The following is a 16,829-nucleotide window of genomic DNA, read 5'->3' as shown; positions in this document are numbered from 1 at the left end:
GTGTGAGAGAGAGGGGGGAGAGAGGGAAAGGGAGAGAGAGAGTGTGTGTGTGTGAGAGAGAGAGAGAGAGGGAGAGATGTGTGTGTGTGTGTGAGAGAGAGAGAGAGGGAGAGAGATGTGTGTGTGTGAGAGAGAGAGAGAGGGAGAGAGAGATGTGTCTGTGAGAGAAAGAGGGGGAGAGAGAGGGAGAAAGTGTGTGTGAGAGAGAGAGGGGGAAAGAGAGAGGGAGAGAGAGATGTGTGTATGTGTGTGTGTGTGAGGGAGAGAGAGATGTGTGTGTGTGTGTATGAGAGAGAGATGGAGAGAGAGTGTGTGTGTGTATGTGTGTTGAGAGAGAGAGAAAGAGAGAGAGGAAGAGAGAGGGAGAGAAAGAGAGAGAGGGAAAGAGAGGGAGGGAGAAATGGTGCATACATGCTTCTTACTTGACTTAGCATTCCTTTCAACTGGCACATCCTCCAGGACTGACACGCCAGCCGTGCAGCCTCGGAAGCCTGGCCTTCCCAGCAGTGGTATCCTAAAACATCTTAAGGGACTTTGCTTCCCCCGAGACACTAGTTTCTTGGGGGTGACATCTAATGCCTAACACCTAGCTATGTGCACGGTGACCCTACATAAGAACTACCTGCCCCAAATGTAGCAGTGCCCACCAACGTCTGCAGCCACAGGAGTCACTTTAGACTGTGGACAGAGATGGACTGTGTAAGCTGTTTCCACGTGATTCCCACAAGCCTGTTTCTGCAAGCTCCCAGGTAGGAGACAAAGTAATTCTTGTCCCTGGAGTCCTGGCTAGTGAGGCCAAAGTGCTCACCAGCTCCAACCGTTTACTCCCCAGAGCAGAGACCTCCACACAGTGACAGGGTACTGTAAGAAAGGAGCTGCGTTGTAGCAAAAAGGGTAGACACCATGTCCAAGCCAGAAGACAGGAGGGCAGCTCTTACCTCACGCTCCAGGTAGGACTTGAGTGACTCCGTCTCATTGAGCAGGGTGACACTGCACTTGCCCCTGGAAGAGAGAGTGGGTAGGTGGAGGAGGAGCAGGCGGCCAGGCGCCTGTGGGGTTGCAAGAACTACCTGATGTGAGTGGCAGGCAGAGACTCCAACTGCCGAGACAGGAACAGTTCCCGGTGTCGCAGCTGATGCTTAAGTTTCTCAGGCAGGTCCACCATCTCTGGGTTTTCTACCTCCTCTTCCACTTCCCCTAGAGGACAAAGAGGCCCTGTCAGTCACCTCTGAAGATGGCACCTGACAACCCCGGCTCCCAAGCTAGTTCTCCCTCGTGCAGGGCACCAAGCACAGCAGGGTCACTTCCCTGCCTAGCACATCTCCTGCCCATTCCAAGGTGGCTCAGGAGCCCTGGGCAGGCCCCCACAGATGCCCTGGAACCCTGGAATGTAGGGCTCAACATCAGGATGGGAAGATGAGGACAGTGTTCAGACTGGCCTCAGAAGCAGCAGCAGAGAGGCAGGAAAAACATGGGCACACTACATGTTCAGGACAGGAGGTTTCATCCGCCAGCCTGAGGCCAGAGGGTCCACACAAAACACAGTAGATCTCCTGCACTAGCAGGACAACCCCTTGAAGGCCTGGCTGCAGGCTAAACATAGGGAACCCCAGCCCTCAGCCGGCCGGCAGGGGATGCAGGGATGGGCATGCAGGCAGCCCATCTGGGATACATCCACTTGTGCATCACCCGCCCCAGCCCAGGGACACAGACGCGAGGACGCCCTCCTTGCAGAGGTCGGCTCTTACCTTCCTCGCCGGTGTCCGCCCCCGGTCCGGCTCTATAGCAGACTGACAGGGCTACATAACAGACAGACAGCGCCCAGATGGCAGGTTAGGGCCAGTGCCAGCGCTTGCTCCCTGCCCAGGGCCCGGACCGAGGAGACATGGGGGCCACAGGCCTCCCAATGGAGGACAAATACCACCCAGCCAAAGACTACCTCTGTCCCCTAACTGCCCACCCAACTACAACCCATCCCTCTTCCAACTACTGCCTGAGACCCTGTATATGCAGCTTCTGTCTGCCCCGCCAGACTGCTCACGCACTGCACCAATCAGGAGCTAGCTCCTCCCTAAAAGGCAAGTCCAGGAGTCTAGGCCTCCAGACAAGATTGCCCAGACACGAGCAAGGGAACTGCAGCAGCAGTCCAGCAGGGAGGACGCTGACTCCTGGGAGAAGCGCAGGATATACCAGCGTCATTGCAGAGCTTTAGCACTATGGTTACTGCCCACTACCCTGAATCAACAAAATACTCCTTAGCCTCCTCTAGATCCCCAAATTGGGGAGTATAGAATAGTGTTCACTATGTCGGCCTAGCAGGGTGACAGCCCTGCTGACACCCACAGCTCCAATAAGCCTGCAGACATGGCTGCTCTCTGTTGCCCCCTTGTGGTGACTGCAGGGCATTCTGGCACTTTGAGAAGGGATATCCCTAGCCTCAGGCATCTTAATGGAGGCCAGGGATGTACATTTGTTTTCGGTATTACTGGGTCCCAGAAGCCTGGGGCATCTTTACTAAGCTATTTTCCTCCTAAACACGAGGCAGGCAGGTCTGTCCAGAGCAGCTCCTGCCTAGCAGCCAGGAGCTATGCACACACATCATCTAGAGCCTAAGATATCATAATTACATGAGGCCCGGCCATCAACCACTCACTGAGGTCAGCTTTTGGGTATGTCCACTTTGTATTACACATCTAGAGGGGATAAGCTCTATCCCCACTGATAAATGGACCTGTGGGCTGTATCAATGTCAGATCCCCAGGTACAGTCCCCCCACCAACCCTGACACAGGCCGTGAGTGGTTCCAGGATACCCTCTTCTCGGCCTGCGGCAGGACCAGACCATACCATAGCTACACACACAGCCCTTGGCTCCAGCTCTCCCAGAGACCTTTCAAAGGGCCAACCCTGAAGGCAAATGGGACAGCCCCAACCCACACTCTAACCCAGAGCCCATCTCAGGCCACCTTTACTCAGACTCTGCTAAACTCTATCCTTGCTCTGGAGGTACTGCGTAGAGGCCAGGGCACAGTTCCCTCTGTGGGCATCTGGGAGGGGCTCCTACTATACATGCACCATAGGCTACAGTGTCAAAAGGTCCCATCTGAGGGCAGTGCTTTGGTTGGACACCCTGGCAGGTCACCAACTGGGAGTCAAAAGGCAGGGCCCTCTCAAGAGTCCCTAGCTCCCGTGTGATGGACCCCTACTGTGCAATCAGCGGTGTGTGCCTTGGACATAGGAAGCTGTATGTAACCGAGAGGCAGCACCAGGAAATGGGGCAGGCCAAGAGGACTCAGCCTGCAAACCCTGGCACCCTTGACTGCCTGCCTTGTTGGCTTAATGAGGCTCTCAGGAGGCCTGGCCAGAGACAGTTCTTCTATGAGCACAGTGAGAGGTCCTGGTTCTGTGAGGCCCTCCACCCTGAGGTAATGTGACTGGGATTCCTTCGAGTCTTCACAGCACACACCCTCCTTCAGGGACACAGCAGTGCCTCTGGGGCACCTAGATATAGCAGTGAGGTTTCTGACTGTGCACTGGTTCTTAGAGCAGTATACTGCCCTTCCAGCACACTCCCCCCTCCACTGTAGTGGACGCAAGATGGCCCCAACATTACTGGAGACTTGGGACCCACACCTACAGGGCTACAATTAGGCCATTATGTCAAACATTCACAAAACAGGATCGTTGAGCACATGCAAATAGAGACCAGAGTTTGGGCTTTGAGGTCAGAAGTCAAGGAGCCCAACTTTGCATCCAAAAGGAGTCCTGAACACAGGCCCTGGTCTAAGATAGGAGCTGCATTTTCATTTTGGAAATAAAATGAAAGGCTCACAATGCTGTGTAGTGCGAGTCTCCCAGGGCTGCCTACAGGATGGCGGGGACTTCACCAAAAAGCCAGCCCTACTCTAAAATCAGCTCTGGCCCTTCTCACCCCTCCCTCACCCAGTCCCAGAGCCAGGGAGGACAGGCAGTTCTGGGCACCTGCCTCTAAAGCACTCCTGCTTAGGGTAGGTTTCTAGGTTTCCCACTTGACTGGCTTCCACCACAAAGAGATGCTGGCTTCTGCAACCCTACCCCACCTGTTAGGAATGGGGACAATCGACATGCATGTGTCTGATTGTGTGTGTGCTCGTGTGTGCACGCTCGTGTGTTATATGACTAGGTCTTGAGCCCTTCATGAAGCTACGACGTGTCAGTTCTCACTGAATTCTTGACGGAAAGTTACCCTGAGTGGGGCAGGAGCCCCAGGTGGGCTGTCCCTGAGTGGGGCAGGAGCCCCAGGTGAGCTGTCCCTGAGTGGGGCAGAAGCCCAAGGTGAATACAAGTGCACGTCCCCCAGGTCGAGCATCCAGGGCCCAGCAGCTGTCCAACATTCACACAGCCCTGCTCGAATTATGTACCCAAGCACACAAGCCCCACAGGTGTATGGGGGTGTGTTTCAGTGAGAGGTCAGACCCTAAGCAGGAGGATCAGGCAAGTGTCCAGTAGGCAAAGTGCCCTTGGACCATGCTTATCAGGCTTGGGCTTGAGTTACCCAAGTAAGGAGAAAGGTCTTTATTTCTGAAAACACTGAGGACACAGTAGACATCTTCCAGTAGCATGAAAACCATCTGTCTCGAGGGCTAGGCCGTGACCATGGCCTCTGCTCTGGGTCAGCACCTTCCTTACCCTCTGCCCCATGGGCTCGAGCCAAGGGCCATGTACACCAACATCCCAGGCTCACCGTAACTATAAGCATAGGACAAGAAGCATGAAGAGGGATGTTTCATGCTAGCCCGTGGGTAAATAAGACCCAAGAGGGACTATACACTTGAATAGAGCTCTAAAGGTTCATCAGCAGAGATCAGCTACACACAGGGAAAGCAAGCCAGCAGAATGGCCTATGAAGCCAGGACTCAAGAACAGGCACTGAAGGGAACAGGCATTATCACCACAGGGGAAAGGCTAAGACTCACTTGCATGCTTGTCAGCCAGTGCGATGAGGCTACTGGAAATGTCCCGCCTTCTGTAGAAACACACCACTTTGGCTTCCACATTCCCGTTGGCTGTCTGTAACAGCAAGAAAGAGTTATGTCATCCATGTAAGCTCCCAAGAGGGGCTTCAAGATAGGACCTGCTACCCCAATCAAGGACCCAGAAACATTTAAAAGAAAATGACACCCGGGTAGTGGTGGCGCACGCCTTTAATCCTAGCACTTGGGAGGCAGAGGCAGGCAGATTTCTGAGTTCGAGGCCAGCCTGGTCTACAGAGTGAGTTTCAGGACAGCCAGGGCTACACAGAAAAACCAAGTCTCGAAAAACCAAAAAAAAAAAAGAAAGACAGAACCCCAATGCCAGAGCCCAGGTGTAGGGCCCCAAGGAGTAAGCCCCATACCTGACACATCCAAAGCCAGGTAAGTGTGAGCAAAAGGGAATACACACTGGACTAGACACATAGACAGTGGCCCTAAAGCAGTAGGAGAGGCCCTGATTGCTTTACCAGAAATCCTAAGGACAGCCCTGACACAGACTGCAGCTACCCTCCTTCCCTTCTGCCTCAGGCTCTAACACTGCCCTCCACAGGGCAGCCAGCAGTGGAGACCCACATCACTAACACAAACTACCAAGTTGAGACCTCAACTGTGTGCCTCAGCCTGCACTGCTGGCTGTGAGCCTCTGCATGCTGGCACTAGCAGAGAATATTACACAACTTGTCAGGGTTCACATAAATGCTAAATAATGCAAGGCATGCCTATAATCCCAGTGAGATTTGAGAGGCAGGAACAGACAGATATCTGTGTGTTCAAGATCATCCTGGTCTATATAGTGAATTCCTGGCAAGTCAGGACTACACTATGAAACTCTGTCTAAAAACTAATAATAATAAAATAATAATGTTGCCATTATGCAAGGTTATACCCCTGACTATAGTTTCCCACCTTGAGTGGAGAATGCATAACTTAAGTTCTGTACGAGGTGTCTGTATTTCATCCTTTCTATCCACACTGGCCTGCTCGGTGAACACCCAGAGCACTGAGCAACAGAGCGCTATCCTTCCTGTGCTCAGAGCATCCTCTATGGCTGCTGGGATGCCCCTGGGTGGCTCCTGTGTCTGTGACCTCACAAGGTAAGGCTCCATACGGTCTGGAGCATCAGTTCCCACAGTGAGTCCTGCAATGACAACAGCCCCCATGCAAACAAAGCCCCTTGGGTCCAACCTTCCACAGCTTCTGACAGTACTGTGGGCTAGAACTCACTCGGCACACAGCCCGATGCCATTATACATTTCCTCAGTACAGTATTTTAATGTTCTTCCACATAGACACTCTTCTTGTCTCTATTTCTCTTCCTGTTGCTGTGGCTAAGTCAGCTGACAGAAGTAACTTAAGGGAGGGAAGGCTTGTCTGGCTCACAGTTCCAGTTAGTCTGTCGCGGCAGGGAAGTCCTGCAGCTCCCCTTTCTCCTTTCCACAGTCTGGGATCCCAGCAAGGGGATGGGGCTGCCAGCAGTGGGTGGGTCTTCTCACTTTAATTAACATAATCAAGGTAAGCCCCCTCCATAGGTGTGCCCAGAGGGCAGCCTTGCACGTGATTCTAGATTCTGTCAAGCTGACAATACTAATCACTACCCTTCTATCTCACTGAATGACAAGACACACCCAAGTCCAGTCTCCCTACCTGTTGGCAGGTCTTGTTTTAAGTGGGCGCTGGGCTTTGGGACTCCCTCCGGCTTTCTGACTTGTGTCGCAGTCTCTGTACTCCTATCCTACCTCCTAGAAAGGATATTCAGCTATCCCCCATCCTCCCTTTCCACTTACACTCACTTGTGAGAGCCTCTCTCTGAGCTCTGGCACAGCACATGCTCAGTGCTGTCTCCTCCTCTGGAGGCCCTGGACTCTAGCGGTTCCCTTCCCTCCATTCTCACATCTGTATCAATCTGCCTTCAATAACATTCCATCCTGTGGTCCACAGTGGGTGTCGTAAGGCTGAAAAGCTGTCCAGGGTGTTGTCACAGTGTCATCAATCACTGGGCGTGGGGTAAGGAACAAGCCTGCTCAACTGTGTGCTTCAGCTCCCAGAGGATGCTCCTCGTCACCTTTCTGAACCCACCAGTGGGGACTTGCCTGAACTGTAGTGCCTACTCTTCCAGCCTAGGGAGGTGGGGCTTTGCAGTCAAGTTCCAAGCTCTTCTGAGTTTGGTCAATTACCATGGTGGAAACTGTACTTTCTCCTCCCACATAACCTGGGTGGGCACTTGAGCTTCCTCCCTGTACCTGTGTATATACAACTTTGGTGTTCCTTTCCTAAATTCTAGGGGTGAGGGTCTGTGTTCTGCTGACAACACTAGCTTGAAAACAGCTGTAACCATTGTGCTGGAATCCTTGAGTTTCTCATCACTGGAGATACTTGTCTTTGTTCTGTAGCAGGGTCTTGAAACAATTTCATGTTTGTTTGTGGTTGGCATCTAGGGGTACCAGGCAAGTCTTAAAGCTTTGTTAATCTCACATTGAAAGTGAAACCTAGAGCCCCTCACACAGACTAGAGAGCCAAGGCAAGCCACTCTAGAGGTCCAGGGCCAAGGCTACAACACAAGCCCAGGCAGGAGCCCCACCTTGCAACAGAGCTCTGATACTGAGAGACAGCTAGGCTAGTCTGCAACTGGGCCTGCCTGCCTGGCTCACAGTTCCCACTGTAAGACGAGGTGGGCAAGGCTTATGCCAGACTGTCAATCAAAAGGATGGAGTTGCTCTTACTCCTGCTTCTCTCTCTTGCCTCTTGCCCCTTTGTTCCCCCTTTCTCCCTATTCCTCCCCCCTTCTACTCTCTCCTTCTCTGTCTTTCTCTGCCTCTGCTGCCCTCTTAACTCCCCTCCCCATGCCCTAAATAAACTCTATTCTATACTAATAAAAAAAGAGAGAGAGAGATGGAGTTGATGCTGCTACATATGCTGAGCCAAGGGACATCCGCTAGCTGGCACTCACTGCAGGGTGCAGGGGACACAGGCACAGACTTGGCCACTCACTGCAGATGGAATACTCCTCTACAAGCCTGTTTGCTCATGTCCAAGTTTCTGCAACTGAAATGTGTGAATGAGAGCCTACTGCTCAAACAGAGCTCCAGCCACTCAGCCTACTGCCAACTGTGATCAGGGCCATCCACTGGGTCCCCATCAGTTCTCTGGTGCCAGTGAAGTACATCAGAGTAAACACTAGTGCTCACCTATATGCCATGACAGGCCTGAGGCCTCCAGAAACTCCCAGCATGCATACGTATGCTGCTGGAACTTCCCAAGGTGCATATGTATACACACAGACACTATTTGTCCCCAGGCTAGTAGCAGCAGCTGCAGCCTAAGGCCTCATACAGCATAGCCTGAGCTCCATGAGCCCCAAGGAGCTGCTAAGGTTAACCCCTAGAATCTGAGGCCACGTCTATGCTTTCATTAGCAGCCACCTGCAGGGCCCAGTCAGGCTCAACAGGGCCACCTGTTGGGTAACATCCAGCCTTGCCCTAGCTGTCCCATTTGGTCTCAAGAATCTGAGGTCTAAGAGAACAGCTCCTCTCCCTGGTCTGTGGCACTCAAGAAGGCTACAGAAGCCTCAGGACCACCCAGTCTGGCAGGAATGAGGTTTGCAAGGACACAGGTCTGGGAAATCTGTCGTGTCGTCTGCCTGGCTCTGGAGGAAGCAGAGCAGGAACATGCCTGCCTACCCCAGAACCCCAGTGAAGTCTCCAATCATGTGTCAGCTTTAGAGCCAGGAGTAGCTCAGCTACATTTGAGGCTCATACTAGGGAAATGGACATGAGCTCCCAGCAATCCAGAAGGATCAAGAAGGTTCCCAGCATATAGGCATGCCTCAGCTTTGGCTGGCCTGACCCCACCCCACTCCCCAAGCACAGAATGGAATGAAGCCAAGTTTTTGAAAACTATACATTCATTTTTCCACACTTTTAGCCTCCACCCTAGGTGGCATGTAGATACCCCTGGGGTTCCAGTAATGGAACAACCACATCCCCAAACCAAGGGTTACATATATGCCAAGAAGTCCCAACATCCCAAAAAACACAGGCCATGGTAGAGGAAGCTACTGGGGTAAGAAGCCAACAGAACCTCTAGTACATAAATAGTGCATGTGCCCTCAAGACTATAGTGGACAGAGATGACTCTGCAGTGCATGTGCCCTCAAGACTATAGTGGACAGAGGAGATGACTCTGCAATATCCATTCTAGTCTTGTAGCCAAGAAGCCACCTAGGCTAATAAAAATGGGAGAAGGAAAAGGAAGAGGAGGAAGAGGAAGAGAGAGTGCATATAGGTAGAACTAGTGGCACTGAAGGCCACTGACTGCCCTTGGACTATGACTAATAGCCTCCAAGTTCTGGCTGTGTATTCAGGTCCATGAGAGCACCTGTCTCAGACAGACCAGTACGTGCTGGGAGATGAGGCAGGGAGAGCTGGCAAGACCTTAAGGCCACCCTGAGCTTGTCCTCAAGAAGCATAGGCTAGGGCTGGAGAACGGAGCTAAAAGCACTTCCAGAAATCTTGGGTTCAATTCCCAGCACCCACATGCCAGTTCACAATTATCTGTAACTCAATTCAGTTCCATCGGATCCAATACCCTCTTTTGGCCTCCTCAGGCACCCACGTGGTGCACAGATACACACACAGACAAAACACTCGTACATATAAAATAAGACAATTTTTAAAAAAAGTCTAGACATGGCCTCCAAGAGGTCACAGGGACCCACTCCTAGTCTCTCCTGGAGGGGCATCCAAATCTTGGCAGAAAGGCCCTGATCAATCCTCCCCACAGGGCCAGGCAGTAGCATCACTATGTTGAGCTCTTACCTTGTTAAGCTCTTCAATCCTGCGGATCAGGTATGGGTTGCTGGAGGAGTTCTCAAAGTAGACATAGTCTGCAAACAGAAAAAATTTGCATATATGTGTTTTGCATAAAAACATAGCATCAAGTCTAAGTCATTCCCACCATTTAAGACACCCCACTCCCACCCCAAAAGAGCTGGAGAGATGGCTCAGTGCTTAAGAGCACTAGCTGCTCTTCCTGAGATCCTGAGTTCAATCCCCTGCAACCACATGGTGGCTCATAATTATGGGATCTGGTGCCCTCTTCTGGCATGCAGGTGTATACGCTGGTAGAGTACTGATACATTAAATAAACAAATCTTTAAAAAAAAAAAGGCCCCTAAAGAATTGATTTAAAGCCTCAAGCAGACCATTGGCAGACGCTATCCCACTAGAGCAGTAGATGGACAGACCCAGAGAGGGGTGCAAAGCCAGACCACAGCTGTTGAGAGGAGAGGGAGAGAGGCAAAAGAGAGGAGCGGCCTGAGAGGGACCTGGAGCCCGAAACACTCCAGATCAACTGCCTTTAGGAGCACAGGCCTTAGTGGAGGCTGTGGGGACTGAGGCCCTGCTCACAGCCACTAGGCTCCCTTCCAAGTAGCTGCTGCAGAAGAGTGTGTCTACTCCTCGCCACCAGAGACCACTGTAGCCCAGGACATGCCCAGCCTCTTCCAAAACAGAAACCATTAACAGCAACTACACAGAACACAGGACATGGCTTCTAAGCGACCATACATACCAACAAGGCAGTGACCTCAGAATTACAAGATGTCTCCTCTAGGGTCAGAAAGTTATAGGACCTCAGAGTCTAGAGGAGCAAAATCCCAGGGGTGCCACCATGACCCTACAAGGTCCCCTGGGACTATCAGGACAGTATAAACTTTAACATATTGGTGAAGTTACACGGCTTCAACATTTCTCACTAGCTCTATAGATAGACATGAACATTTTTGAAGGTTGGCAGGCTCGGTCTGGACAGCTCAGATCACCCCACTGCCACAAAGCTGCAGTAGTCCCAGTGCAGAGAGCATGGTGGCTTATCACCGTCAGGCTGGAACTCCTTGGTAATGAACCCCTCCTTAACTGAGCTGACTAGAAGGTTCCTCCTGGACAGAGTCAACAACTGCAGCTCCAGACTCCCACTCAGGCACACTCTTGCAGGCACAGGTCTGTCACCATATTGCTTCCTGGGTCTGTGCCAACTAACAACAGGTCAACCACATCCTTACAACTCCAACAGTTAATGCTTGAAAGGGTGAAGGGTCTACAAGCAAAGCAGGGCCTACAGAAGCAAAGGGTGCAGGACTGGGGAACCTCTGGGCTTAGATGTAGCCCCTCCTGAAATACTCTGTGAAAACAACCTGATGACTTTCATCAATCTGGATGATTTCTTAATAAAACTAGTTTGTTTGGTTGGTTTTTTAGAGACAGGATTTCTCTGTATAGCCCAGGCTGTCCTAGAACTCACTCTGTAGACCAGGCTGGCCTCAAACTCAGAAATCCACCTGCCTCTGCCTCCCAAGTGCTGGGATTAAAGGCGTGCACCACCACCGCCCAACTAAAACTAGTTTTTTTAAAAGATATCCACAATCTAAAATTTCATGTTTACAAATCATAGCAAATTAACCCTAAATTATTCATACTTGCCAAAAACTGGAATGAAATCAAATGTCTCCCAAGTAAAGAACAGGCAAACAAGTAGGCCCTGAGATAGTTCCTCTCAGGGAAAGCACACAGACATCCAAGAGCAGGGAATGGACAGTGGCGTGGGAAGAGGGTGGTACCAAGACAGGATACACTCAGTGGCAGCAGTGACCCAACTACATGCCTCTTCCAAATCTCAGAGGTACTTGTCCAACAAGATGAAGTATGCTCAATGCATATTATACTTTACTATGAAGAGAACAAAGAACACAGAACATAAAATGAAAAACAAAGAAACTAAAAAGTGATTAAAACGGGGCTGGAGAGATGGCTCAGTGGTTAAGAGCACTGACTGCTCTTCCGAAGGTCCTGAGTTCAAATCCCAGCAACCACATGGTGGCTCACAACCATCTGACACCCTCTTCTAGTGTGTCTGAAGACAGCTACTTATATATACTTACATATATAAAAGTGATTAAAACATTAATAAGTGTCACACTGATAAGAAATAAAAGAGAAAAGCTACAGAGAACCACCTGTCATGACGGCAGGAGCATCCCTACAGGTCCAGTGCTGGGAGGAAGGAGAATGGCACGGAAGCCATTGCTACGCGCGCGCGCGCACACACACACACACATACAGTGATATGATCTGTATAATAAAAGTACACACAGAGCCAGGCTGTGGTGGCACACGCCTTTAATCCCAGCACTTGGGAGGCAGAGGCAGGCGGATTTCTGAGTTCGAGGCCAGCCTGGTCTACAGAGTGAGTTCCAGGAAAGCCAGTGCTATACAGAGAAACCCTGTCTTGAAACACACACACACACACACACACAGTACAAACAGTAGGTGGGCTGGAGGGATGGCTTGGCAGTTAATAGGCTAATACTACTGCTCCCAAACCTACAGGGACAAATAAGTGTCTGTAATTCCAGCCCAATGATCAGATGCCCTCTCCTGGCCTCCATAGGTACTTGTGCTCATGCACATACCCACACGGATACGCGATTAAAACGGTGCTATAAGAGGTGTCCATAAACTACAACAGCAGATCCAGATAGTAGAATTTAGGCAGGCAGGCGAAGCCTGAACTGAGCAAAACACGCAGGCACAACAAAACTTCCACATGTTTTATTGAAATTAAACTTTTAAAAACTGTCCAGATGGACCAATGGGGTTCCAACAGCTCGGGGTTACTGTCCTACTCCAGCTCTCACCCCGACAGCTCAGGGTTACTGCTCTACTCGAGCTCTCAAGGAGACAGCAAGCACGGGATGGATCTGTGCACAGTCGCTGATCTGAACAGATGCAATTGCTGCAGAGCTTTCTATGGACCTGCTCCCCAACAATGTCCAAAGCGCACACTCTCCCTGCACGCCAGGCTGTCCACACAGTCCCAGGAGTGTCTCCTTTCCAGGCTTTGGCCATGGCAAATCCTCCTTGGTACCAACATGGATTAAAAAAGTCCAGGCTGAGGCTACACGATATCAACCTGACTCCTGAAGGGACAGAGACTGAGAATGAGACCACCCCCCAGTAACAGTCCTGGTTCAATGCCCATCTCCACGTGTGTCCTCAATCATTATACCATATGCTGGCCTTGGCTAGTGCGGCACACCCTTCAATTCAAGGATCAAGTACTGGGTTTAACAGCACTGTAGTCTTATGAATCTCCTTAGACTGAGGGCAGTCTAAGGAACGCCTCCACCCCTCATCACAAGGACTATATAGAGATCAACCTCTCTGGGGTTGCTGAGGTAAACTCCTGGCACAGACATGAGCTTCTGCCAGAAAGGAAATATTTCTGCTCAGACCTCCAATTTTATTTCTCCCTAGTAAGCATGAACTTAACACAACCTAAGTATCGCAAACAAATGTTGTGCGGCCTTGAGCGAGATTACTTCACAATGACCTAACAGCATTCATTACCAACCATGTAGCAAGAACCAAATCTAAGTCATTTATTGCTTTAGTAATGGTGACTGTAAGTGGTTTGTCTTGTTTTGGGAATCTTCCACTCTGGTCAAAAAGCACTGGAAGACACCATGCTGAGCTGTACTCGGGGTCAGATCATAATGTCCACCTTCTGCTTCTGACCATGTTCTGTGGCACTGGCTCAGTGAGATGTGGTCTTGATTTTTTTTTTTCATTTGTCTAGTCCCCTCCCCTTTCTACCTACCCCACGTACCATCACACATCTTAGCAGACTCCTCTCCTGTTTGCACCTCCAGTTCTCTCCCAACTTCTTCCAGCTTACAGACTATCTCAGAGGCTCACATCATCTTTTGATGCCTCAAATCAATGGCTAAGCAGCACCAGCTAAGTGCACTGCTTCGCCATTCCCTTTGACATAACCTCACTTTCTGAGGAGGCTCCTTGGTGTGAGATTTTCTCTCTAAATTTCCTAATTGTTCTGGCCATTCTGCTTCAAGTTGATGATACTGTAAAGCCAACATACACCGTACTCCTCCCACACAGTGATGGGAGTCCTAGATATTGGGCAAGACTTTACCATTCGAGGGAATCAATGACTGGTGACATTATTTGCCACTGCCTTAAAACCACAACAAAGTCTCTAATTCACATTACAAGTATATCCATCCACAGCACATACCTGGGCTCAAAACAGTAAGGTCACTGTGTTCATAGGATCTGCTGTGTCAAGAACACATAAAACCAACAGCTACTGTGATACTATTGACATAGGAAATACATATTTGGTCTCCATCCTCACTTCCTAGCACATGGCTCCTAGAAGCCTTGGAGATAAGAGTGCTTTTTGCATGTGCAATTATAAGATATGGGGTGCCTCCGCAGGCCAGACCCATGCGCAGAAAAGTGGTCCCCAGCTTGGCAGTGTGGGGTGGGGCCTGCACGTCTTTCCTGTTTTGTGCTTTTAATGATCCAAGTCACCATAAAATGCCCAGTTCTGTGACATTTTACATTGCTACCCAAATGCTTTGCTGTGTCACAGGCCCAACAACAACACAACTAACAGACTGAAACCTCATAAACCGTCAGCCAAGATAAACTCTCCTCCTTGTGAACTAGTAGTCTCAAACGGTGGCAGCAGTAAAAAGTTGACTAACACAGGACACCTATAGATGGTAATACCAGACACACACACACCCATACCCATTGCCAGACACAGAGCTAACCACTGAAAGACCAGGCAGGATCAGGGGGTTGGGACTTCCAGCTCTTCATCTGTATGCTTGTGTCCTTTGTAATAGGGCAGCAAACATGGCAAGTGTTTACCCCTGCAAGCTGCTCCAGCAAATTAATCGAACCTGAAGAGTGTTATGGGATCCTTGATCCAAAGCTCAGTCAGGAGCACAGGCTACAACCACGGTTGAACTAGCCCGTGAAGCGTGGGGATCTGGTGGAGCTGAGCCCCCAGCTACAGGTCTGTGTGGTCTCCAGGCAGAGGGCATCAGAGTTCTATTTATTCATAACATACTCAGCCAGTAATCCATGGAGACCTGGATGGCTGCTGTGTGACAGCCCCACACCACCATGTTTGATGGCAAAGCCACAGTGCTTTCTGTACTGTGCCTGGGGAGGAAGGACAAGCTCCTTAGTTACAGCTCAGAACCAGCCACAGAATATACACTTTAGCTTCAGTGGCCATGTTCCAATAAAACTTTATTTATGGGTAAAGCAATTTGAATTTCATATAATCTCATGTCACAAAGTATTCTTGTGATTTTTCTCCCCTCAACCACATGAAAATGTAAACGCCATTCTTAGCTCGTGAGTCACACAAACCTAGGCAGTGCAGTTTGCCAATGCAGTTTGCCATCAGCCAGGGTCATCCAAATCTCACTAACGTGTTTGCTTTGTAGAAATCAACAAGCCAAAGCCAGCAACTAAGAACACTTGCAGTCAAACCTGACAACTTGACCTCAATTTCCCAGAACCCAGATGGTCAAAGGAAAGAACAGGCTCCCCTAAGTTGTCCACATGTGCACTTTGGCACACATGCACACCCAACAACACACACACACACACACACACACACACACACACACACACAAGCCTGTGTTTTACATAAATGTAAAGTGTTATACATTAAAAAAATCAGCAACAGTCTGGGCAGTAATCCCAGTACTCGGGAGGCAGAGGCAGGCAGACTTCTATGAATCTGAGGTTAGCCTGGTCTACGCAGTGAGTTTCAGGACAGCAAGGGCTACACAGAGAAACCCTGTCTCGAAAAACCAAAACCAAACCAACCAACCAACCAACCAACCAAGAGCAGGCTTAGTGACACAGCTTTAATCCCAGTACTCCTGACGCAGAAGCAGGTGGATCTCTGTGAGATCTGTTGAGGCCAGCCTGGTCTACATACTAAATTCCAGGACAGCCTGGGCTACACAGCAAGAAATAAAACAAACAAAGCCCAACAAGGCAAAGCTCCACTTTGACGGGGAAGCTGGGAACTAGGACAGAGGGCACCGTTCTGTAAAAGAGCAAGGCTGAAGAGAGGACTCGCACCAGCTAACGTCCAACACTCCAGGAAGCCTCAGGCCAAGACCTGCACTGACAAAAGCTGCCAGATGATCAGAACAACTGTACGGTCGACCAACCCAACACTCACATCCCTCATTCTCGCCAACAGTGCTGCCTCTGACTCTGGCCCTTCACGGTACCACGCGTGACCTAGTGGGGAGAACCAGACACATGCAGAAAGCACACAGACCCTTAACCCTCACAAAGAAACTAACAAGATGGACATCAAAGTCAACTCAAACTTTTAAGGATTATGTAATAAAAAAGGATAAGGACTTTGTGATCATGTGTTCTAAGAGACACACAAAACACACAACCCCAGTCCTCTGAGAAGGATCTGAAATGCAGACTATAAACCAACTCTTGGGGCTGGGATACAACAGACCAGCACTTGTCCAGTGTAAGCAGGTCCTTGGTTAGACTTCCACATCACAAAATAATAAAACATGTAAATAATCCCCTCATAGTTTATGACAGTAAGAACACAATCCAGTTTAAAAACCAGGGAAAGGCCAGGCAATGGATGTTCATGCCTTTAACCTGAGTACTGAGGAGGCAGAGGCAGGTGAGTCAATTCTCTGAATCCAAGGCCAGCCTGGTCTAACACAGAGAGTTCCAGGACAATCAGGGATAGTCTCTGTCTTAAAAAAAAAAAAAGAAAAGAAAAAAGGAAAAACTCAAACAGCAGAAGATGGCAGCCACACCTTTAATCCTGCACAGCACAGGCATGAAGATCACCAGTACATGGGCAACCTGAGCTAAATAGCAAGACCCAGTCTCAAAGAACCAAACAAATACAATGCCACAGCTGGGGACGGGAGAGCACAGAGAAGGCA

The 16,829-nt window shown here is 50.0% G+C and overlaps 1 protein-coding gene across 10 annotated transcripts in view; it reads right to left on the bottom strand.

Annotated features, from left to right (window-relative positions):
- Positions 1 to 16,829, bottom strand: part of Mta1 (metastasis associated 1) — a 40,178-nt gene that overhangs the window by 16,308 nt on the left and 7,041 nt on the right. For 6 of the 10 annotated variants that reach the window (XR_004114727.1, XM_031357791.1, XM_031357788.1 and 3 more), the window contains exons 2-6: positions 9,826 to 9,893; positions 4,955 to 5,048; positions 1,749 to 1,799; positions 1,071 to 1,197; positions 939 to 1,002 (exon numbers count right to left, since the gene is read on the bottom strand). Coding sequence is in view for 9 of the 10 variants with exons in the window: in XM_031357791.1 (XP_031213651.1) it covers positions 939 to 1,002; positions 1,071 to 1,197; positions 1,749 to 1,799; positions 4,955 to 5,048; positions 9,826 to 9,893 (404 nt within the window). In the remaining variant the exon portion in view is untranslated. The remainder of the gene's footprint in view (positions 1 to 938; positions 1,003 to 1,070; positions 1,198 to 1,748; positions 1,800 to 4,954; positions 5,049 to 9,825; positions 9,894 to 16,829) is intronic. The other 4 variants (XM_031357794.1, XM_031357795.1, XM_031357796.1 and 1 more) reach the window with 1 other exon arrangement.

The sequence above is a fragment of the Mastomys coucha genome, unplaced genomic scaffold (assembly GCF_008632895.1).
Source record: "Mastomys coucha isolate ucsf_1 unplaced genomic scaffold, UCSF_Mcou_1 pScaffold6, whole genome shotgun sequence".
Taxonomy (NCBI): Eukaryota; Metazoa; Chordata; class Mammalia; order Rodentia; family Muridae; genus Mastomys; species Mastomys coucha.
This window is presented reverse-complemented; position numbering and strand designations above follow the sequence as displayed.